Source organism: Paracoccidioides brasiliensis (assembly GCF_000150735.1).
Source record: "Paracoccidioides brasiliensis Pb18 unplaced genomic scaffold supercont2.4, whole genome shotgun sequence".
Taxonomy (NCBI): Eukaryota; Fungi; Ascomycota; class Eurotiomycetes; order Onygenales; family Ajellomycetaceae; genus Paracoccidioides; species Paracoccidioides brasiliensis.
This window is the reverse complement of record NW_011371361.1, coordinates 1,240,381-1,263,341: the sequence shown is the minus strand read 5'-3', so window position 1 is coordinate 1,263,341 and position 22,961 is coordinate 1,240,381. Positions and strand designations below refer to the sequence as shown.

Here is a 22,961-nt window from a genome sequence, read left to right as displayed (position 1 = left end):
CATATCTTGTACGATCGCGATTCGGGGAGGCTGTCATCCCTCATCCATGGATACTATCCATTGAACTAGAGATTGTTCTTCCGTAGAGGTCAGCATTCGATTGTTAAGTTGAGAATTTGAACGCGTAGTGCCTCCGTATAGCCTATAACATAGTGAGGAGTAGGGGACGCGAAATGACTTAGCAGCAGCTCTAAGAGTTGAAATTTAATTCGTTTTATAGGCTTTAATAGCTAATGAAAGTTTAGCTTCTTGATGAGAAGCTTCTCTGCTGAGGGTGGTTGCCATAATGAATAATTTAATGACCTGGGAGGGCTGGGATGAAAGATTGATCAAATAGGTGTCGTGATCAAAAGGGTGTCGGCTTACGTTAACTGGTTAGTTAACGATAGAGAGCCTATTCTCCATCCTAAAAACTGGTGTGGATACTTGCTCATCAACAATATTTCAAATTAGATGCAGTTCTTGCTAAATTGTTTCAAGAGCAACTGCCATCCTCATGTTTATTGGTAGTTAGAAGGAGATTGCTTCTAGGAATCTATTCTGTTGTTATTTTGAGAATCTGCCACATTTTTGTTGGTGTAACTATCTCACTGCAGTTATGCAGCACTCAATTCAAGATATGGATTTACAATGTTGGCTAATCTTACCGCTCTGCTCTGGACATTTTATTTACAGTTCAATCGATTCATGATCGATCCGTTTCACATACGTTGGCTTCGGATGAGTTACTAAAAGAACACGGTAACTATCGAAAGCACTGTAACTTCTTTCGACCACTCAACCATGGTACGAGGCAAACTGGAACATGATGGTAACCACTAACTAAGCCCTAAATCGATTGCCTTGATGCAGTAACCAGTTAACGGTTACATATTTAAATCAATTCAGTTAACTGGCTATCCATTCCGGTTATTGCCATCGGTAGAAAGAAACGCGAATACCAACTTGCATAATGTAGAACGATACCTGCGTTTATATTGAATAACAAGCAGCCGCATCAAGACGACGAAGTGATTAGCATGGAGAGTATACTGGTTGGTGGTAGGCGCTGTTATTAGGGAACCCCTGCGTTCCATAGGTTGTGGAATAGTTTGTACCCTTCCCGATATCTTTGTGTTTCCGGCTTGCCAGGGAACAACACCGCCAATTCCTTATTCTGTATTCGTACCGCTTAGTACGTCTATTATCCACTCTAGACTTGGAAGTACCGGAATAGAAATGCGCATCGTGTTCGCATAGTACACAGAATGACCACGGAATCAGGAAATTTGCAGTCAGTCCACCGCAAAGTAGCATTTCCCGAGGGTCACATGAGACATTGTTACTATATCCCTGTTCAATTCCAAATCTTCTCAGAAATTCCTGTGTTATGATCAGCATTGAAAAGTGTTTTCCCCTTTAGTTAGTAAGTTTGATATTGATGTTAGTTGTCTTAACGGCAGCCGGGCAAACCCAAACCCCAAGAGCAGCCACTTTAAAAAAATATTCTGTATGTAATTCAGCCGACGCTAGCCATAGATAAGCTTGTGGTTGGAGCGAATGATCCACGTCTATAAAAGCTGGTGAAATCCGCAGATATGAGGTGAGAGAAAGAAAAAAAAAAAAAAAAAAAAGCCCCCGGGTTTGAACTACAGCGGTGATTCACTAAATTGGATTCTATGCTGTTCCTGTTTGTCCGATAGTACTTAATCTCGTGAACTAGCACAAAAGAACAATGCTCTTTGCGCTTCTCGAAGTTTGCGGATTCTGTTACAAAGATGCGGGCCTAGGGTACACCGTTCTCCCCTATATTCCTGCCATGGTGCGCCATGGTGAGAATGTCGAAGCCCGCCCCAATCAATTATCATGTGAACCTCTCTCATTGTTACAAGTTCCGGGTTTGGAACTTGGCAAGCTGGAGGGTAAGCCCATATCCTGTTTGGGTTAGTTAGGGGCTAGATACAGTAGAACCTAGCCGCAGCCGCGGTGTAGGCCAACAGCCGCGCTAAACCCATTTAGCCGCAGCCCTACGTCACACGACCGGAACATACGACCCTGAGCCCATCCCAGAAAATGACATTTTGCCGCCCGCAGCGTGCATCTGGGAAGCGCCTGGCGACTTGGATATGGCTAAACGAACTCTCTCGCCAACTGTGTTGTCATCAACCACCAACCCTCCTTTTCCCACTAGATTCTTCCAACTATCCCGTGCCCTTCTGCTGAAATTGGAGAGATATGTCTTCTGCCTTAGCCAGAACCACAATTTACACAATTTACGTCTATTCTTTTACTAATTCACGATCACCGACATGTCTGCCGTGATAACTTCTCACGTGAGGAATCAGCCGGATTCAACTGAGGGCCATGGTGAGTGAATTATTTTCTATTGACAGGATCGCATTTGCAGTCTTTTAGTTGCACCCTCTAATCCATCTTCTCAACAGCCGCTTCTGCCGCCCTACACGCTGTCCGCCCGAGACCAACAGCGACTGGAGGCGCTAACGATACTGGCCGTGCTGGTGAGTCTATTTTAAGGATTTCCATCCCTATCTGGGCCCCGACGAATTTATACGAACTGACCCATGTTAACTAGCAGGCACCGGCGGCACCACTGACACATCTGGCTATCTCGACCCATCGAAACTTTCTTCTGCTGATCAAGAATCTGCGTCTGCTGGTGCTGCCGCAAGCTTAGCATATGCGGGATATACAGCTCGTGAGATAAACAAAGTGGAGACTGAACACCCCTTGAGAGACCCTCAGCTTTGTACGACAAGTTACCAGGCCGCAAGCTTAGCGGGGAGGGTTCAGGCCAGCAGAAATACTAAAACGATGGATGGCAAAGCTTTAGACCATAAAGGAGAAGCCCCCAAAGACAGTGAGGGCGCAAGATTTGCAGCAACTGGTGCATTTTCTAAAAACCGCAAGAGATCGGAATCAGCTCCCACTCCCCTTAGCAATCCTATCTCAACCCATTCTCTCACTGCAGCTACTACATGCCATAGAGTATTCTCGGGCCCGAAAACGGTTCTGGAAGAGTCTGAGCCAGCGTTCGATCTTCGCCAGATTCATGAAGCGGCGTTAGGTAATGCCCGACGCGAACTGCATATCCAGGCTGATACACAACACATAGAAGCTATGACAGCGGCCCGTCAGATGTTCTCCATCATGCCCCGGGTGGAAGATGCTGTATCCGCCGTAATCTCGCACCACCAGGAGCCTACAACATTTGTGCGACGGTCTTCTTTATATGAGACCGCCCAAAGACTAGCGTCAGAGAGATTATCACAGATGCATAATGAACAAAAGGCTCCCAGAGATTACTACCATGCGGATCATGTACTAAGGCGCTCGACTTCTATGTATGCGAAACTAAGAAAACACGCTTTCAGTGAAAGCACTGATACCGACAAGGAAGAAGAGCTGTCTACAAGGATTCGATCGCAAATGACAGATTTCCACCATAGAATGGCAAAGGTTGATGCTGAAAAAATGGCATGGGACCATGAGGCTCTGATGAGAACAGCGAAAAAAAATGCGGACGCGGTAATAGATGACGTTGATCAACGTATCTATGAGTCTACAGGAAGACCAAGATCATCTTCCCGTGTCTTAAAAAATTTCTCAACGATCGATGGGGGAACAAACGATGTAGTCACTATTGGAACAGGCAAATCTGTAAAAGAGGGTGAAGTTGATCGTGTTCTCCGATCTAAAGCCAAGCAGACCATTGATGACATCATGGAGAGAATCGAGGAGCAACGAGCAAGGTGTTTAGAGGAAGAGCTTGATGAACGGGAAGCCTTGCGCCAGCATCAATTAGAGAAAGAACGCGAGGAATCAATGAAAAAGACCGTTCAGTATGTAGAAGGTTGGTGTCCTCCCTGGTTCCTTGGTTGCCTTTACTTATCCTGCTAACACGCGTTACAGATGATGAAAGGAAATTCATGAGGGATGAAAAAGAAAGGAAAACACTGCTAAATCGCATCAGCAGAAATTCAGGGGCCAGTATGTTTAGACGAAAATCTGCAAAAGCCCGGGGGAAAGCTCGAGCAACGGAGGAGCTTCCGGCTCCCGGTGACCTAGCAAATGGCACCACAGCTCAGTCAGATGAAGAGGAAGTCATAGACATGACCAGCGCTTCACAGCAGCAAAATTCTCCATTTAGATCTCACATCGTCACTTGCAGTGCAGGAGAGTCTTCTCGATCAATACTGTTAGAACCCCACTTTCGTGTTCTGTCCCACCAATCGAGTAGGAGTTCCAACAGAACACAGTCTTCCGTATCTGAAAATGCTAGCTCAACACTCAAGCTATTTCCTAGGGATGTTAAACCCAGCCAGGATCAAGATCGCAATATTCTCAAGATGACAGTTAAGGTAGCGGATACCCGGCTTGCTCCAGGAGAGGGCCCTGAGAGACGAAAAAGCGCTCCTGCAGTAGCAACCGAGGGACATAAAGTGAATGGCCCACTGGTTACTGACGGTAGGCACCGACCCTCTGCAGTCAGGCCCGTCGCACGTCAATGGAGCTCAACTACCGAAACTTCTCGGGAGGTAACGGAGCACAAGGACGGGGAGAGCGGAGTCTTGCCGCGACGTTCTTCTCGAAAACGAAAGTTCCATATTCGTCTGTTCAGCAGATCGAGTCGGAAGTCCGGTACTGAAGCCGCTCCCGGCTCCTTCGAAGTACAACGGGAGCATACCATTGTGCAAGCAACGACCGCCACAACCAATTTTGCCCCACTCGCTGCTGGTGCCGCTTCTGAACCAGAGGGTCCTCCTGAGGCTCCAAAGGCTACCTCACGACAATCGTCGGTGACTAACACTTCTGGGAACCAATCTAAATTTACGGAAAATTTATAATTCCGTTGCTGGCTCTTTAACGAACTTCCGTGTCATATATAACTATATTATGAATTATTTCAGCGCAGCGCGCCGAATTTCTCTGCTTCATATTTTTTTTTTTTTGGCATTTGTTTTTCTTCATACGTACCTTTGTTCCCGGCGTCTATTATTTCCTCAGCACTCAATCAATATCCCTATGCTTTATATCAAAACTCAAAATTCAGAAGTTCAAATGCTGGTAGAATCCTGGAGTCCTCACTGTTGTGTCTCTTGGTTAGTTCTTGTTGGATTGCTACCACTACGACTCCCTCGTCATCAACATTCATGTTCGGACTTTGGCTTCCCTTCTGTCACTATTATTGCAAGACATTTTTTTTTTGTTTTGTTTTGTTGGTTTTTGATTTTTTTTGTCTTCGGTCTTATGGGTGGTGACAGGAGTATGAGGTGCGATAGCAGGTGGGCCATCATTTTGGGCGACCGTGGTGCTATGCCTGGCTAGGGAAAAGCTCTCGTGTGTTGCCATTTTATTCTCAAAATGAGGAATGGGTCGGTTGGGTGAGACTTCATGTTCTGCACTAACAAGGGCGCTTTGTTGCATCATATTTCTTCTTGATACTCGATTCTCGCTGCTGAAACTGGTTTTCAAATGCATTTGGCCTCGCATTTGTGGTTTAGTCTCTCTTGTTCATTATTGGAAAATGCGTGCAAGTTGAGCAGAATGGTTAATACACCTTGATTTGTTACATTTAAAGGGTTATCCCCAATGTAATGACAATCTATCCTTCAAGAAAGGACCAAGAAGCTTTTGTCCACTATCAGCAGTTAAGGCATTTGGTTAAGGGTTAAGGCTATTGTCGCCTAAATTTTCAGTTATGTGCTGGCCTAACAGTTCCCTAGACTCATGGCTAGCCTTATGGGCATAATATTCTCCTCGCCTAATGTATTCCACTTTGGATCCAGTGTAATTTCAGTTGCAAGTATCTTCAATTCTTGAATGTCCTGCGACGGCTCTAACTACACGATCACAATCCTGTGAGTCGCCAAACTTCTTCTCCTTTGGCCTTTAATGACTCGTGCAACCTGGCTTTATAAGTACTCCACGTACTGTAGCTCACATAAATGGCATGGAACGACTACCAATATGGCCAATATTCAATTTTAGACTTTATTACTCTAATATGCCACACACCAGATTACCAACAAGCTCGGCCCTGCTGCGTCACTTATTTTTTCACCCCAATACAAGATGGAGGGGCCCCGCATTGGCTTTATCGTTCCTGATAACCCCGCTATCCAACCTACCCATAAAATCCTATATGGGAGAACTGTTACGCTAGAACCCCTCAGCACGGCACATTCCGATGATTTATTCTCCTGCCTCGGCGGAAGCGAAAACTTGAGAATATGGGACTACATGGCTGATGGCCCCTTCGCCTCGAAGAAAGAATTCAACAGTTTTATTTCACAAAAGGCTGAGTCAGAGGACCCTCTGTTCTTCAGCATCGTTGATCGCACTTCCAACGGCAATCGTGATAGTGGCAGGGTAACTGGATTCCTAAGCCTTCCCCGCATCGATGTCAAGAATCGTGTGGTGGAAATTGGCTTCGTTACCTTTTCACGCGAACTACAGCGTACCACACCAGCAACAGAAACCATGTATCTTTTGCTTAAATGGGTGTTTGAAGAGTTGAATTTTCGCAGGTGTGAGTGGAAGTGTAGTGATTTGAATGAACCGTCAAAACGGGCAGCGGAAAGGTTGGGGTTTGTGTTGAGGGTTTGTTCAGACAGCATATGATTGTGAAGGGACGGAATCGGGATTCTTCATGGTTTTCTATTGTCGATAGGGAGTGGGAGGGAAAGGTTAGAGGAGGTTTTCAGGGGTGGCTGAGTGCTGACAATTTCGATTCCGAGGGAAGGCAGATCAAAGATCTTTCGAGTATTAGACAAGGATACTAAAGATTTCGGGATTATCAGAATGTTAGGACACAGCATATTTGAGAGATAACTGGGTGGCTAACATGAAATCAGCATGCATGCATGTATGTATGTATTAGTTATCTTCTAGAGATCAGATTCTCTCTGGAATGGATAAGTTAGTTGCCCCTGAGGCCCCCTCCCCAGTCTTCCACAATGTCTGTTTGCTCTCATTTTCTGGGTCAATTTTGCTGCCACTCCCCTGCTTATCGTAAAGCACGAACTGCTCTTCAAATTCACAGTAGTATACGCCTACACCGACAAGGATCCGAGGTATTGATGGGCTCGTCTTCTTCATTTTTTCGCCTAAAGAGATTCAGAGCTGGATTGATGATTCCCGAGTTAAATGTTTGGGAACTTTAATAGGCCTTACTAAGACATCGCTCTCAATGTCTGCATTCTGGGCTTCTGCATCATCTATTTTGAGTCAGGCAAGCTGGCCCTTTCCTGGCGTCTCTGATAATATCACATATCTGCTGCTACACGGCTTCGCCTGGCTCCCGACGAGCCCTGCGAAGCCTCAGATGCTCTCTCAAGCATTCTGCTGCTGACCACAATCAACAAGATATGGATTATCCCGCCCTGCATGTCCTTTACGTCGAACGCTTGTAGTCGCTGAGTATATACTACGTCCTCAACTGCCGGTCAATTGATAGTTCCTTGTCCCTGCTCAATGGGATTTTCGATGTTTTTGTATCTTTTGTTGGTGACTGTTGCAAATTATGCGATCATGTTTTGTTAGATTATTGAGATATTAGAGCTACCGATTCCATTTCCTCTCCCCAAGAGTTAACCTCTAAGCTCAGTGATTCCCCGGCTCTAGCACCACAAATTTCTCAGGAAGCTCGTCGGGAAGATGCTCAGAAAGGGTCAGGGCATTCCATTCGCACAGGGGCAGAGTCAAATGAACCCTTTTCTACAAGGATATCTCGTCATGCAACAGCGTAAGCTTTGTGAGAACTCCTGCTTGCGGTGGGAGTTGTCCATATCCGTATCAACCATGCCCGTGGTAAATCTAACCTAGCTCGCCTCCTCCAGCTTCATGTTAAAGAAAACATCAAACATGAGAGTTGTCTGTTTCAGTTGGCTGATGAGCTCTCGCTGAAACAGCAAAGGTTTCAATTCATAAATTATGTAACTAGCTACCTCTAAAACTTCAATCAGTGGATGTTGAATAGTCACAAAATTTCTATTTCAGCTCTCATCCATCTCAAATGATGACATCTTGTCAATAATACAAAATCTGCATAACTTCTGAAGCAAGATGCCAAACTTCCGTCTCACATATTACTTCTCATTTTTTCAAGGCACCTGATTCACAAGAGCTGTCATCTCAAGAGGCCTCAGGTTTAACAGTCGCTTGCTCTTTCGTTATCCTTCCTCGTGTCCCTGTTGACATGGTGTCGATGGAGTTGATTATTGAGATTTCAAGTGTAACAATCAATTTGAACTTGACGTGTTTCAAGATATCGTTTATCTGAGCTTTGTTTGAGTTACCATTAGCTCTATTTTGCCACAATTAAAAAATGCGAAAATATGTATTAATGTATCACACTCACTCAAGATTTCTTTTCGTTTTCTCTATGTCATATGGTGTCAGATACGCAGTGGGTCATTCAAAGCCGTGAAACCGAATGTGATGTCTTGAAAATGGGGGGGGGGAATATACCACAACGCTAATGGCACCTCACGGTTAGCAGTGACACTAAAAATAAATTATTAGGCGTCAAAGATTTCATCTCGAGACATACAAGAAGCTGCTGAGCAAAGTGCTAAATTTTCCGCAAACACGAGTCTCCGGCAGGAAACGTGAATGTTTCCATAGTACATCAGGGTAGTGACGAAGCGTCAGATTCTGAATTTGGAGTCTTTGTTGACCTCGTCCATCCACCAGTCTTTGATCAGTCTCGCCTCCACTTCTCTGTAAGTTAGACCACGGCCTTGATATAGTTCCTGGGTTCTTCAAGTAGCTCACCGTCCAGTCTAGCCTCTTGCCTCTTCTCCTCCATCTTTTCCTCCACAATGCGGCCGAAGTAGCTACTATAAAGGTGCCATAGTATTAGCTTCTGCTGTATTGTGACACGCGTGTTAAGATGAGAGCTGATGAATGCTGAGAAAAGTGATCATTCAGAGCGCAAGGCAGGACCTGAGGAAAACGAAAGCAGAAACGGGAAAGGACTCTCTCGAACCTCAGCCTTTTGAATACTTTTCTAATTTTCTCCTTCCGTATGAAATTTTTTTTAGCTAGAGAGCATGAAAAACGTTGGGAAAGACATTCGGATTCCGCCATATTGGCTCTCATTGGATATATGGTCCTCAGAAATCGAAGGTAGAAAATGCTGAGCAAATCGTATCAGACTCATGTTGTCTAATAGATGAAGGGTGGATAGTGAAACTTGTTAGAATTAAATCGCAATCAAATTCTAAGAGACGGTTATGAAGGTTTCAACAGGCAATATTGGGCGCTGCTGTTGAGAGAGTAAATCATTATATAATGACGTCATCTTAATAAAGTTTAAGCATAAATGTACCCATGCCCCACAACTACGGGTAGACTAACTATGATTAGCATAGTCTGGTCACAGACCAACTTCTGTTTTAACGTCATCGCAAAAGTGATAATATATAAAATATATAATATTTTCCAGCCGCCAGAGCATCGCCATGATCGTGCTCTCACACCTTCTTGCTAGAGTGGATAATTTGTTTTGAACAAAGATATTCTGTAATGCTTGTTTTAATATGGCATGTTATTCTTTGAGAGCAAGAATTTTACAGATATCTCCTTCGCTCTTTCTCACGCTATGTATAGTATGTATGTAGTGTTTCTAAAGACCTACTACTCGGCTCTTCACGATGCAATTATGCGAATATTGCTTCCATCGACTAGGCTGCCCAAAATACCACAAGTCAACCTACCCTCATAGCTTCTATTACTTCCAAAAAAAAATTTGCCTCAACGTAGGCGGGACACGAAGGCACACATCAAAATATTATACTTTCCTTAGTTATGACTTTGTCCATACATCTACAAAACAACTTATAATACGACTCCCATGGAGCTCAAATCTCTCTATAACCTCTGGGTGGGAAAGGATGACAAGCTCGATACTCCGGTCAAGAGTGTCCGAGCCTTTTTGGGTCTTCAAATATCGGGAAACTATGGTGTTATTTGATTGTTATCACTCATGGTCTGCTTAAGCTACCTGGCAATACATAATATGAAGACAGGAGACAGTTATTCCCTGCAACTGTTTGTTTCTTCCACCAGTTGCTCATTTCCCAATTTTCTTCCCAGACAAATCTTCAAAGTAGATCAATTACTTCACTCTTTCATTAGCTGATTATGATTTGCGCCAGGGAACCATAACCTACATTTACACGGCTCGAATCGCGGTGGACGAGGGAGGCATACCCATGCACAGAATCGATCAAACAATGGGCCTACGATTTACTCCCATGGAGAACTGTAAAAGGACTGACAGGGATCCAATCCAAGCGACATGGTTTTCATGCTGAGGAGGTGGGCCAGATAATATTCTTGGAAGGCGCCAAACGAATTCGCATATCCAATTGTCGAAAGGAAAATGAGGGATGGCCCTGTGGCAACAAGGCACGCCTGTATTCCGCCATTCGGTGATTCTCCTTAATCCATTCGGGTGTCTCCTTCATCGAATTTACTCATAGATATTGGACCCTGCCCGTTTTCCTTATTCAGCTCAACTTCTGCTACTGTGCTTGCCATGGTTCTCTCAGGAATACGCGTTGAGATGGGGAAAGAGGAGGGCTTTCCGAGCTTGGTGCACCGTGCTGCGATCTGGTAAGACATCTTAAACGAAAATCATTTAGATAATGAAATGCTTTATATACGAAAATATGCTGGAATTAAATTATTATATTCCCCGCCATGTATGTAGCCCCTGAATTCAGTGAATCCGAGGTTCTAGCCAGTAGCGTGTTAAAGAAGTTCAGCAAATAGCGAGGCATAACTACGGACCAAAAACGCAAATGCCGACCTTATTCGGAAGACTGACATTTCATAACCTTCAAACTCCTTAAGTTTCCTCTTTATAAAAATAAGAGTGAAAGGTAGGAGTCCGTCGAAATATGGCATAGGGAAGTTCTCCCTGGTCACCCTATGGTTGATAATCTTCCGGCAAAAGGGGATAATCCTCGATCGTAGAGTGGCGAACTATGACCGACCCCGAACGTTGGCGGAGAAGGCCTCCAGTGTGCGTATATAGTTACCTGGCTAAGTCTATTGTGTTTCATCCTAACAGCGAGAGTTGTATAGCTCATGCACTCTTTGCAGAACACGCAAGATTCGGTGTAATCGAGAGTCTCCTCGCAGTAATTGTGCACGCTCCAAAAACAAAGCTTGCATTTATTGGAGCTCTTAAGAGCTAAGGTTAGACAACTTCAAGAACAGTTGTCTCAGGTAGCTGAGAAGACTTTTGATTTTCCTCCTTTGACCTCTGTGTCGACCGCAAACATAGAAACAACATCCTCATCACGAGCTGGAACTTTGTCTGTTTATCGTGATAGCCGCATGGTCGGTGAAGCCCGGGCCATTAGTCGAAGTGTTTTACGTAAAAGTCGTCTATTCGGCCAGAGCCATTGGATCAACGGAGCTAAGCAGGTCAGTCATGCACTTGCTATCTCCAGGCAAGTCATTTAACAGCAGCAATAGTTCCTTCGAGATCTTCTAGATATCGTCGAGCCGCATATACAACATGGCTCCAAGGCATCCTCCAGCATGAAAAGGTGTAAGCTTTTAGCTAAGGCCACCAAAGCACAGTGGGCACCTCCTTGGCCCCCGCCACCAACATCTGAACTACCCCCAAAGAGTGTAGCTGATATTCTTGTCGCCTGTTATCTGCGGACAACAGAGACTGTCTATCGTACGCTGCATGCCCCGTCATTCAGAAAGGACTATGAAGCAGTGTGGGCGGCTGGATTAACTCCCGATACGGCATTCCTGGTTCAACTCAAGCTGATTCTTGAGATCGGGGCTGCCACATACGATAAGCAGTTTTCGCTGCGCGCCTCGGCCGTTCGCTGGGTCCACGAAACTCAAACTTGCATTTCAGATCCTGAGTTCAAGACACGATTAAACCTTCAATCTCTCCAGACCAATGCTCTGCTTTTAATCGCTCGACAAAAAGCGGGTGTAGGTGGGATACTAATCTGGATATCAGCAGGACCCCTACTCAGAACAGCAGTCTATACTCGGTTGCCATAGAGATCCTGAAGCTTTGATACCGAGCCACCTGGTAATTTTCAATGATGATCAACTAATGGTTGGGGATGCCCTGCCGGTGCCGGACGATACACTTGACCTTCGTGCGACATTTCCGATTCGGTTGATGATCACTGAGTTCTTGAATAATTTCGGATCCTGTGGTACCTATGAGGAAACACTTCGCCTTGGTGGATCTCTGAGGGCAGTAGTATATAAAGAACTGTGCCAGAACCTCCAAAGACATATCTCAAGAGCAGGCCTCTCTCCCTCCCGATTTCAAATCCAGGTAGTAGATTTCATCATGATTCGTTATATGTCGGCTCTCCACGTTCCGTTCTTCATTCCCGCACTGCACGAAACCACTTATACGTTTTCTCACAAAATAGTGATAGAAATGTCTCTTAAAATTTGGCGTGCAGTATGGCCGTCCTCGCAACTCATACCTACCCCGCCCCATGACAATGCTATACTGCGACTAGATGAAGACGACCTGGTACGACTCACGATATCTGGATCTGAATTCTTTGGCACTGCTACTATGCAGGCTAACCTTGTGGCGGCAACAACTCTCATGTCCCAAGTGCAAGTGGAAAGTGGCCTGAGTCCAGCACCTTTGCGGTCCGACCTTCTTGCTGCAATAAACGATGCTAAATCATGGTCTCCAGGGTGCATTGAGGTGGGAGAGACTAACATCAAAGGACATGTGCTTCTCTGTTCAGCAGCTGCTCGTATTCGATGGACTCATCAAGGGACAAAGGAAGAATTAATTCCCGGTAATACTAGTTAGTGCAGGGGAGGAAGCCATAAAAAGATGTTTAAATATATTAGAAGAAAAGACAAGTCACAGTGAGATCTGGGGAGGTGCAGACCAAACAGGATTAAATACACCTGAGGGAATTGAAGATTGAGATAATATGATAGATTGACTTGTCATTTTTCTCCGACTTACCGTGTCACTAATATATATTTAGATGTCAGTGAGCCAGTTTAGCTTTGGCAGCGAAGAGTCTTGCAACATGGCTCTTCTGTATTGTACCCAGGTAATATAAGACATTGATCCCCTTGTACTTTCGCCGCCTTTTAAATGGAGCATCAAATCACAGAATGAAAACGTATTGATTACAGATTGAATTCAGTTTTGAGAGTACCAAGAATTAAAACTCATTGCCAAAGGTCGAAAACGAAGTTAAAATTAGCTTGTTATCTTTCAGAGTGAGAATACATCCATCAATCAGAAACAAGAGGAATGGGAATTAGTGATCTACAGGCAAGAAATAAAATATAATATGACAGGATGGAAGAGTATAATTGGGAATCTAGATGAATAATGAAGTTTCACAAATGTGGTAAGGTTAAACAAACAAATCGTGAGGGAAAAAAAGGGTCGAGAAAATATGTAAAACGGGGATAGGGACTCCACTAATACTCCACATCAAAAATTCAAAAATGTGAATAGTGAATAATACAAAATAATGTAGCAAAAACAGCTGTATTATGTAGAGAATTTATTTCTAGGGAATATAGACAAATCAAACGAGATGGGTAGTAAAATGGGGGAAATAGAAAAGCGGCTCCAGCATACGAAATCACAATTTCAGCCGAGGCCAAATTGGTGATATATTACAATAGGACCGCATAAGAGAAAGGTGGAAAGGGTGACAAAATGTAAAAGGCAATAAAGTGGGTATGATAAATTAATATATTCCAAAGAAGAAGAAGAAGAAGAAGAAAACTCCAAGAAAGAACAAAAAATTAAATACTACCAGTTGCAATACGAAGAAATATTTAGTCGGCAAGCAATTGTCCAGGAGAAATACGTGGCTTTTCTCCTCCTAGGAGTGGGGGACTATCCCGTTAATCCCCGGAGTCTGTGGTTTCCGATGACATGAAATACATATATGTACCAGACCAAATCTGAGTCATTCGTCCGCAACGGTTGCCTTCGAGTGCGAAAGACTAGTGGATTCTGGTGTAGTCGGGTCGTCCGCAACGCGAGCTGACTGATCAGGTGCTGCGGAGAGCGAGGCGTCATCGCTATGGGGAGGGTTTGGAGACTCGGGATTCTCATCTAGCGACAAGGAACGTGGAGAATGTGGTGTTTCTGGCCCAACTGGCTGTCCTGCGGGGTGGAACGGTGGGCATGCCGACTCCTGAATATCAGCGTCGGGAAGTAGCTGTGGCTCTTCGAGAGACTGTCCACATGGGGTTCGTGTCCGTGCGAAATCAAGCGATTCCCTTGGATCTAAATCGGACGGGGAGATTGGTCCCGGATCAGTGTTAATAGTAGGGGTATCGTCGGTGAAACTTCCAGCATCGCGGAAGATCAGCGCTGTCTCGTCGCAGGTACTGAAGGTATCTACCTCCTCGATATCTTCATCGTCACAATCTAACACTGCTTCGTCCTCTTCTTCCATAATAATTTTGGCTTTTTCTTGCTCCTGATCCTGCGGCTTCAGCTCCAGAGCTCGCACCAATCACTCCTTCCCTCGACTTTGCCAACCCCGGTGTTCCGGGACCGCTTGAGAGCGGAAAGGCAGAAGTAGCAACAAAGGGGCCTTTGAACGGTGATCTTTTTCGGCGGGCGAAAACAAGACCTGATGGTGGCGAGGAAAGGAGGCAACTGGGAGCGGCTTCGTTGTAGGCATTGTAGATTGCTCCATGACCCGGGTGGGGAGCAGATGAAGGTCCAGCACCTCGGACAATTCGGATATTACTTGGGAAGGGGGTGCTGGAGCTTGGAGCGGCGGCTAAAACTTTAACGGAGGAGTGGGGAGATCGAGTGACTGTTTGTTTTGTAGTGGCTGCCGGTGTTGATGTTGTATTAATACTGTTAGAGGAGACGGAAGATGTTTTCGAATGCGAATGAGCATGATGAATACTCCGGATTGATGAGACGGACGATGAAGTGGACTTTCTCCCATGTAAACCAGATAAACGACGGTACGAGTTGCGAGGGGTGAGAGGCGAAGGTGATAAGGAATTGCGGTGATGTGACACATTTGAGGTGCTAATTGGTTGGGGTTGATGAGAAAGGGAGCCTGAACCTGAACGAGCAGCGCCACGATAAGATGCATTGCTGGGCGTAAGGCTGCTTGCTGTAGATGAGCGTTTCACCCGCACTGGTGTTTGTTGGGCGCCGGTAAAGGTGTCATTCGTAGGGCTTGTTTGGGCTTGTTTGGTCGCTGGCTCCTTATTCTTAGGCGGAATGGATTTGTCTGTAAGAAACTTGAGCGACGGTGCATGAGAGAACGCCTTCGAATGTGGTGACTTGGCACGCTTTGTTGATTCGATCAACCAGTGCTTGATCGATGCAAGCTGGCTGATGATGGGATGCTGTCTACGCCGTGTGCCATGCCGTCTCAAAATACCATGGGGATGTGACAAATCAGGCTGAGATGCACTGAGGTGAAGTGTACTTGCACGGGATCTTCGATTCTCTTCTTTTGGTGGGGGAGTCGGTCGGTGGCGGGATGAACTAGAAGATCGGACTAACGAATCCTTCTCTATTGGTGGGGGCGGGAGAATAGAGGCAGGGGACGAGGCAATGGCGGTTTCCGGAAGCTTAGGAAGGTCCGGAACTACGATTTGAGCTGCATATGTGATATTATCAATGACTGTTCAGATGATGACAGGACAGACGGCAAGTAACGTACACTCACGCGTTGTGATGCTTCTCCTATCTCTCCTTCCCCTGCTTCTCAGTGGCTCCGTCGAGTGGCCTTCCTCCTCATCAACCTCGACAAGAGCAGCGGATATCCGTTCTAGGCGGCTACTAGCTGCGCTCAGTCGGCGTAAATTCTTGGATTCAGCCTCCCTCTCTCGACGTTTTCGTTCTCTTCTCTTCTCCTTCCGTTCCTCCTTCTCGATTAGAAGTGCCCACCAGCCTGCCAGGGTATCACAACGCTGCGCAAGAACGCTCTCTATGACCTGATCTATATTGACACCAGCACTCCTCATCCTCTCCAGCGTCGTCTTCTCCAGAGGTGTCGAGAATGGAGGAGGTCGTGCCAATTTCAGAATGGCCTGTTGCTGTGGGGCATGCTCTGCGAGAAATGTATGATTCAACACCTCGCACAATGTGGGCCGGAGAAGTGGACGTTTCGATAGTAACTGACTGATCAGCGATTTTGCATCCTCGGGAAACCGATCATTATACGTGGGTTCTCCCGTTAAAATCCGGGTTTTCGTAACCTGGTCATCATCGTCATCGTAGGGTAGTTCCCCAGCAATAAGCGCGAACAGAATGATGCCCAAACTCCATACGTCAACCTTTTCACCAGCATACTTTTCGCCTTTGAGCATTTCAGGAGCGCTGTAACAGACGGTCCCGCAAAATGTCTGTAGATAACTAGCCTTTCCCTCATACTCCCTGGTGAAACCGAAGTCACACAACTTGACATTCTCGTGCTTATCAAGCAGAATGTTTTCCAGTTTCAGATCACGATGTACACAAGACTTGCTGTGGACGTAACTAACAGCCCCGACCAGCTGGGCGAATATGCGCTGGACCTTCTCAAGAGGCATCGGCCCATTGCGAATAAGATAATTGTACAATTCATCACCGGGGCAGTATTCCAAAGCCAGCCAAACAAGTTTCTCCGTCACGATAACCTCGTACAGTCGAGCAATATGGGGATGAATGAATTGGCGATGATGGTGGATTTCTCGCGCAAGGTTTGCGTCTTCTCGATTTGATGACTTCAGGACGACCTACATCGTTTGAACCATCTCATATATTAGTTTCTCAAACCCGAACATTGTCACTCAGGGGCATAGACGTGGTATTCGCAGTACCTTGGAGCCATTGGTGAGTTTGTGAGTCGCGAGATAGACCTTTCCAAAGGACCCTTTGCCAATTAGCTTCCCGAGGTTGTAGTTTCCGACATTCCGTACATCCTTCGAGGAGAATTCTCTATAAAGACGAACAGTACAAAGTCAATATAAATGCGTGTTTCGTGGAATATAGAGATATGGGACTCCAAAAACGGTTTATACGGGACAAGGCATAAAGGAGGAAACCCACTCTAGTAACTCTTGGTAAGAATGGACAAGCTATGCGACACCGGGAAAGGATGTCAGTCAAACCGTGATTCCAAAACAGACAAGAATAACATAACCATAGAAATCAATCCAAGCACCACGCACCTTATCCTTATGAAGCTGGGACTCAAGCTTCGACTTGTTGGCCGGCATGTGTGAAGAATGGGCACGAGAAATATCTGAAGCTGCCCCTCGCGTTCCTCTCCTCCTTGCTTGCGGATGGCCAAGCTACCGCAGGTCTGCCATGTAATAACAGGGATCATATATTAGTCCTTAAGGTGGTGTATGACGATAGAGGGCATCAACGGATGGATTTGCGGCGTGATAAAACTGCGATGGTTGTCGGTGGTTGGTTGATAAGGCGGACGTCTGGAGTTTGACGTAGTCGCGGGCAGATAAATTCGACTGAAACGCGCAAGGTCAGCCCTGGACCCTGAGAGAAAAAAAAAAAAAAAAAGGCCCCTACAAGCCACTACGGCAATGAGCAATGTAAAAGTACAACCCAAACTCCAACGAAGCCACTTATTCAATACAAATATTTGGTATTCATCTTTCTTAGCTAGTAAGATTGAGGTTTCTCAGGCAGATAGATATACTAAGCTAGCTGGCGAGGTTTCTTGGCTCTGGAATGATAGTTATGGCTTCGGCGTGAATTTTGATCCCGATCTACAACTGTGAGGACATTAAGAATGTGTACTTATCATACAGGTATTTAAGTGGTTTGAACATGTGGCTGTAGATTCTTATAGGCCTACTACTATACTTGTTGGGGACCCAACACAAACACGCATCTAGCATTAAATAAATGGGGTATCATTGACCGATTGGAAGATGGAAAGATTAAAATTGTAAACTGGGTTTTGCCAACGAAGCAGATGTAACTAGAAATTCACCTACCGTGAGAACAGGGGAAACCGAGAGGCTGCTATTTCGAACTCTCAGCTGCTGCGTACAAGGCAGTGATATCAGCGGCTTTCACAGATTCCAGCGCCCATCATCATGAGTTCAGGATTTCTAGGAAGCGAAAAGAGCAGCCCTAAATTTTCAACAGGGAAACCTCCTCATACAAAGGGAAAGGCTTAAAATTTACGGCGCTCTTGAAGTTAAAGGTCTCAAACTTTGACAAACTGTGGATATCTGCCTGTGGTACAATGGTTGAATGGAGGTTGAATGGCGGTTGAATGGTGGGTTTTTGAATGGTGGCTGATATGGTACCATTATTTATGATTACCCTTGCACTGGTTCCAAGCTTTGCCGCGTTCATCACATGGACAACTGACAGACTTCAAGGAACCCCCTGAGAAATGTCCTAGATGCCTTCGGAACAACTCCAACATTGCTTCCAGCCATTCAAAGATAGTTTTCCTGATGCTCTCTTTGGAGGAACCCTGTTCAGGGAGTTGAGCAGTCCCCAGATCCCATCATATTTGTCACCCAGAATGAAGAAAAGAATATGTGAAACAGACTCGATATGTTTCTTATCAGGGGTCACCAAGAAGTAAAGAGCTAATATGTAGTTGCTGTGCCGTAGCTTTCTCTGCAACAGATTATTGTTTCGTGATATTTATTATTCAATTACATCACTAAATATCAAAGTGAAGACTGTGTATTTGATGTACTGAAGAGCCATATGAACAGGCTTCATTTTCATGCAATAGAAAGGGCTGTTTGTGTCAGCTACTTACAGCGTATTGCTTAGTTGCTTAGTTGCTCAGTTGCATCCAACATTGAAACCTGAAATGCATAATCACTCAGAAGTAGAAGTGATAAGCATGTTAAATAACAAGAAAAGAAACACAATATGCATCTCATTCAATGAAAAATGTATGCGTAATATATCTCAGAAAAAAAAGTGTACATGAAAATATCACTAGACATATAAATAGCCAAGCTTCTCCGACATTATGAAGTCAATATAGAATGAAAACATTCAACATCCTTTTAAACCTTATATCAACTCAACTTGAATTCGATAAACAGAACAAGAGTACCATACACAAAGACCGCGAAGGGCAAGCCAATAGCTCCATATTAAGCGGACAATCCTCTCATTCGTTACTCTCAGTTAATCAAATTTAAAGGACTGCCAACAGCCCAAGACCCGCACCAATTAACACAGCTTGCCCTCCGAGCTTGTTAGCCGCACCGGTAGGATTTGTAAGGGGCTCTGTTGCGGTGGCTTCGGAGCCACCTGGCAGAGTGAATGATGGGAGAGTCGGGGTGGGGAGGCTGAAAGCATCAGAAGTAGTGGACGAGCTGGATGAGACATCGTTGTCATCCCCAGCCGGAGTTGTCGGGCTCGTGGTGGGAGGAGCGGTCAGACTTTCAGTAGCATTGCAATCTGCAAGAGAGCTGCCCTCGGGACAACAACCGGAATCTGTACAGAAGGTCCCTTTGGGGCAGTATTCTGTCCAGCGCAAACGGTACGTTAGTTTTGGGAATTCAGCGCCCCGATGCTGAAGACGGAGAGAAGGCTTATTGTGCAGGGATGAATGTGCTTACTTCCGTTTGTGCAGCATGATTCGCCTACGGTAGGGTTATAACAATGAGGGAAACTTCCGCATTCCTCATAGCCTTCGCCACAAGACTTCGCGCAGCTATATGGTCGCCTGATGGGCTTGCAGAGGTTCAATTGTCGGCTCTGCAGCTTTTGAAGAGCCATGGCAGCCATGTTGTGGCTGGGCTGCACAAGAGCTGCCGAAACAGCGCCGGCAAACAGCACAATGGATGAGATATGCATTTTTAATTGTGGTATGAACTAAGAACGAGAGTGAATGGGTATCAATATTAAATTATGTATATCAAAGGAGCGAAAGAGCGACTGTTAAAAGAGACTGCAAGAAGGGAGCGAAAGGGGGTCCGGCGGAGATTCAATTCTCAGGAAACAACCTTGGAAAAGGGAGTAATAAATCTCTCAAGCAAAGGAGAGCGGCTGAGGCCCATATTTAAGGATCTGGGCGGAGAGACATGCTAACTTTCATTCCAAACACGCCATTAAGAGCCTCACTCCCTTGCCCTTCCACTGTGGTTGTAAATCTCACTGCAATTGGGTGGGAAATCAAAAGAGATGGACATACGGCGAGGATTCAATACGAGGGGTCCAGATTTCAATTTGTGAAAAACAGAACGGCCCGCCGATCCGCCGACACAGAAAGATACATCATGACAATATGTCGGGCCCATTCGCAGGGGGGAACAGCCAGTCCCAGGCCATGATATACGAGGGCCCATTTTGAAATGAACCATGTTAAGCTAGATGCTGAAAAAGTACAGCATGATCTTTGAACTCGAAATTGGAAACGTGAGGTCACAGTCATTTTTGTTCCTCATCTGTTCTACCAAGGAATGGAAGTGTCGAACTTCCCATTGCGACTGTAATGCCTTTGAAATCTGCAGAGCTTTGTTCTTCATCTTATTTGAAGGGTTCTCGCATAATGCCACAATCCATGGTTGGTGCGAGTCTCAAGCGCCTCAAAATTCAAAATTTGACAGTACATCCCATTTTGGGAAAGGGGGTGAACAAAGTCCAAAGGTCGGATATCCAATCACTGACGATCGAGTGATAGTCGATGCCAATCCTTCAGCCTGGCTTCTCTTAGCGCAAACCCAAGTTGATCATCCAGTTGCTTGTTGTCTGGAGAATCAGTGGGGATGGGGGCGATTCGATTCAAGACACGTCCATCAAGGGTCAGTTGTGAGAAGAGGAGGCAGGTTTATTTGCAATCAAAATGTTGCTCATATGTTGTTAAATAAATAATCCGTATATATCCAACAGCCGGTGCGGTTATGCAAAACAAACAACCTTAAGACCAACACTTCACAAGTAAAGCAAAATCAGAGCACAATTGATAACACCGTATCCAAACTAAGCCACAAGCCAAAAGCAGGAAGCAAACAGGTTAAAAACCAACTAATAAAAAAAAAAGCCCAGTTCATTAGCTCAGTCCCAAGGTTGGTTAGGCCTAAGCAGATGAAAGTTACCACACAGGCTTGGCGGCGGCTAACCAGCCAAGTTGAAAACCATGTCCCCAAAAACACGACGACGACAAACGATATAGAACAGAAGGGGGTGATGTTATGTTTCGGGGGAGACCTCCCCAATCAAAAGCGTCTTTCTCGCTGGGATCATTATGGCGATTCAAACGACCATGTTTCCCTGCAAGTGCTTCAGACGTTTTGTTGACCAAACCATGCGATGGCTGTAGGAGAAGCAATTGAAGAACAGAGCTTGCCCCGGTGTCACGAAAGGCATTACTATCCCGCCAAAATCGGCGATGAGTTTAAAGACCACCAGTACCTGGTTATTGCAAAGCTTGGATATGGTGCGTATTCCACCGTCTCACTTGCATGGGATCAGATGTTCGCAGATCCCATCTGCTCCTGAGAAAGATTGTCAGGAATACTAGTATTCACCCACTCTATATGGCAAAGCAGTACCCTTAACTCAATGAGTGCGTTAGCCATGATGCCGAATCTTCCCCAATTCGTAACGAGACTAATACGCTTGCGGCGTTTAAAGAGTTTTTGCTGAGACGGGGATCAATACAACCTCCCGGCAGTTGGGCTTTACGCGTCATGAGACGATATCTTTGAAGTCGATGGAGCTTCCCTTTATGGCCGACACTACTGCATCTTCTCAAAACCCCAAAGCCAGAGTATTCGTGTGTTACAGGAGACATCTCCAAAATGCCATCCTGCCCAAGCTTCTTGTGAAATCCATCATACACCGCTTGTGGTTTTCCTCCAACTATTTCATTCGAGCTGCGGTGTCATCCATGTTGGTAGGTTGAAACGAGATGGCGAAACCTTTTGCATCTACCCACTACCATACTTGGAGCAGACATGTCACCTCAGAATGTTCTGATGCAACTCGAGGGTGATAACAGCCTCAAGGACATTAAGGACCAAGAGCCGCGGGATCCTAGCGACCCTGTCATCACGACTGATGGAGCGGCTCCCGTGTACAGGTCTCTGGAAAACTAAGCTGGAGCTTTCAGGCCTCCCAGTTACCCAGTTCATCAAAATACGTCGAAAAGATGAGGCTTTTGCGAATCATCTCCAACGGTGGAAGATTCAGATATCCAATACATGTTAAGCCAGTGCCAACGGAAGCGCATATTAACCAGATCAATGGGGTCAAATAAATGTTTCCCTTCCGTGAACTTAAGTGTGTGATTGTTTTGGCCTTGAGTTAGACATACTATTACAGGGTGAACGTGATTCACGTCTACTAGTATTTACCTGTCTCCTAGAAATTTACCATGACACCAATGGACCACTCAACAGGATATACCCACCCAAGACTTCTGAAGCTCTGGGGCTCCATTTAAGTCAGACATCCACCAATTCCGTTTAGTCTGCCCATCTACCAGTCGCATTTGCCCGAAATCAGGAAGGACTGGAAAGTCTGCCTTTATTTTTAGGCTACATGAAAGAAGCTTATCCAAGTCTCCACATAGGCACGCGACAGGGCGTCCGAACCCCACATCCCCAAAACCTCTTTCGAGGACTTCGTCTACACAATCCCACCTGGCGAGGAAAAAGACCAGTTTTCTCAAGTTCATACGGAAGATACTAACTTGGGATCTGGAAGTGAGGGCCAACTGTACAAGCTCATCCAAGATGAGTGGATGATAAAGCCTCCATCAGAAGAAGATATGGTTGGGTTTGAGGAACCAAATCGGTATGTAACAATGGATGACTGGATAGTGTATGTACCGCTTCCAAGTTTTCTCAGAGTCTATTTGGGATTGTGTTCTAGTAGTATGGATACCGTAGTTGCCGCAGATATATGCAGCAGGCTAGATATTAGTAGTTAATTGCCATTTCCCACTATCTGCATTATTATCAAACCAGGAAGTCTACATAGGAATATCTCT

General features: G+C 45.4%; 6 protein-coding genes across 6 annotated transcripts; 4 read left to right on the top strand and 2 right to left on the bottom strand.

The window, feature by feature from the left end:
• Positions 1 to 1,714: 1,714 nt before the first annotated feature.
• On the top strand, positions 1,715 to 4,844 carry PADG_03919 (uncharacterized protein; the record flags this gene model as incomplete). The annotated part of the gene is made up of 6 exons (XM_010761346.1): positions 1,715 to 1,901; positions 1,999 to 2,132; positions 2,325 to 2,346; positions 2,424 to 2,498; positions 2,573 to 3,850; positions 3,910 to 4,844. The coding sequence occupies 6 exons, from the start codon at positions 1,715 to 1,717 to the stop codon at positions 4,842 to 4,844; spliced, it is 2,631 nt and encodes an 876-aa protein (XP_010759648.1).
• A 1,228-nt stretch (positions 4,845 to 6,072) lies between these two features.
• On the top strand, positions 6,073 to 6,621 carry PADG_03918 (uncharacterized protein; the record flags this gene model as incomplete). Its single annotated transcript, XM_010760935.1, has 1 exon — positions 6,073 to 6,621. The coding sequence occupies one exon, from the start codon at positions 6,073 to 6,075 to the stop codon at positions 6,619 to 6,621; it is 549 nt and encodes a 182-aa protein (XP_010759237.1).
• A 3,922-nt stretch (positions 6,622 to 10,543) lies between these two features.
• Positions 10,544 to 12,829, top strand: PADG_03916 (uncharacterized protein; the record flags this gene model as incomplete). Its single annotated transcript, XM_010760934.1, has 5 exons — positions 10,544 to 10,620; positions 10,894 to 11,032; positions 11,230 to 11,439; positions 11,491 to 11,970; positions 12,002 to 12,829. The coding sequence occupies 5 exons, from the start codon at positions 10,544 to 10,546 to the stop codon at positions 12,827 to 12,829; spliced, it is 1,734 nt and encodes a 577-aa protein (XP_010759236.1).
• Positions 12,830 to 13,961: 1,132 nt separating this feature from the next.
• Positions 13,962 to 17,235, bottom strand: PADG_03915 (CAMK/CAMKL/MARK protein kinase; the record flags this gene model as incomplete). Its single annotated transcript, XM_010760933.1, has 6 exons — positions 13,962 to 14,492; positions 14,521 to 15,632; positions 15,702 to 16,752; positions 16,837 to 16,954; positions 17,066 to 17,094; positions 17,188 to 17,235. 6 exons carry the CDS (start codon positions 17,233 to 17,235, stop codon positions 13,962 to 13,964), a joined length of 2,889 nt encoding a protein of 962 aa, XP_010759235.1.
• A 1,922-nt stretch (positions 17,236 to 19,157) lies between these two features.
• Positions 19,158 to 19,822, bottom strand: PADG_03914 (uncharacterized protein; the record flags this gene model as incomplete). The annotated part of the gene is made up of 2 exons (XM_010761345.1): positions 19,158 to 19,489; positions 19,585 to 19,822. 2 exons carry the CDS (start codon positions 19,820 to 19,822, stop codon positions 19,158 to 19,160), a joined length of 570 nt encoding a protein of 189 aa, XP_010759647.1.
• Positions 19,823 to 21,277: 1,455 nt separating this feature from the next.
• PADG_03913 (uncharacterized protein) lies at positions 21,278 to 22,901 on the top strand (the record flags this gene model as incomplete). The annotated part of the gene is made up of 5 exons (XM_010760932.1): positions 21,278 to 21,441; positions 21,602 to 21,863; positions 21,937 to 22,043; positions 22,439 to 22,487; positions 22,542 to 22,901. The coding sequence occupies 5 exons, from the start codon at positions 21,278 to 21,280 to the stop codon at positions 22,899 to 22,901; spliced, it is 942 nt and encodes a 313-aa protein (XP_010759234.1).
• Between the last annotated feature and the right edge of the window lie 60 nt (positions 22,902 to 22,961).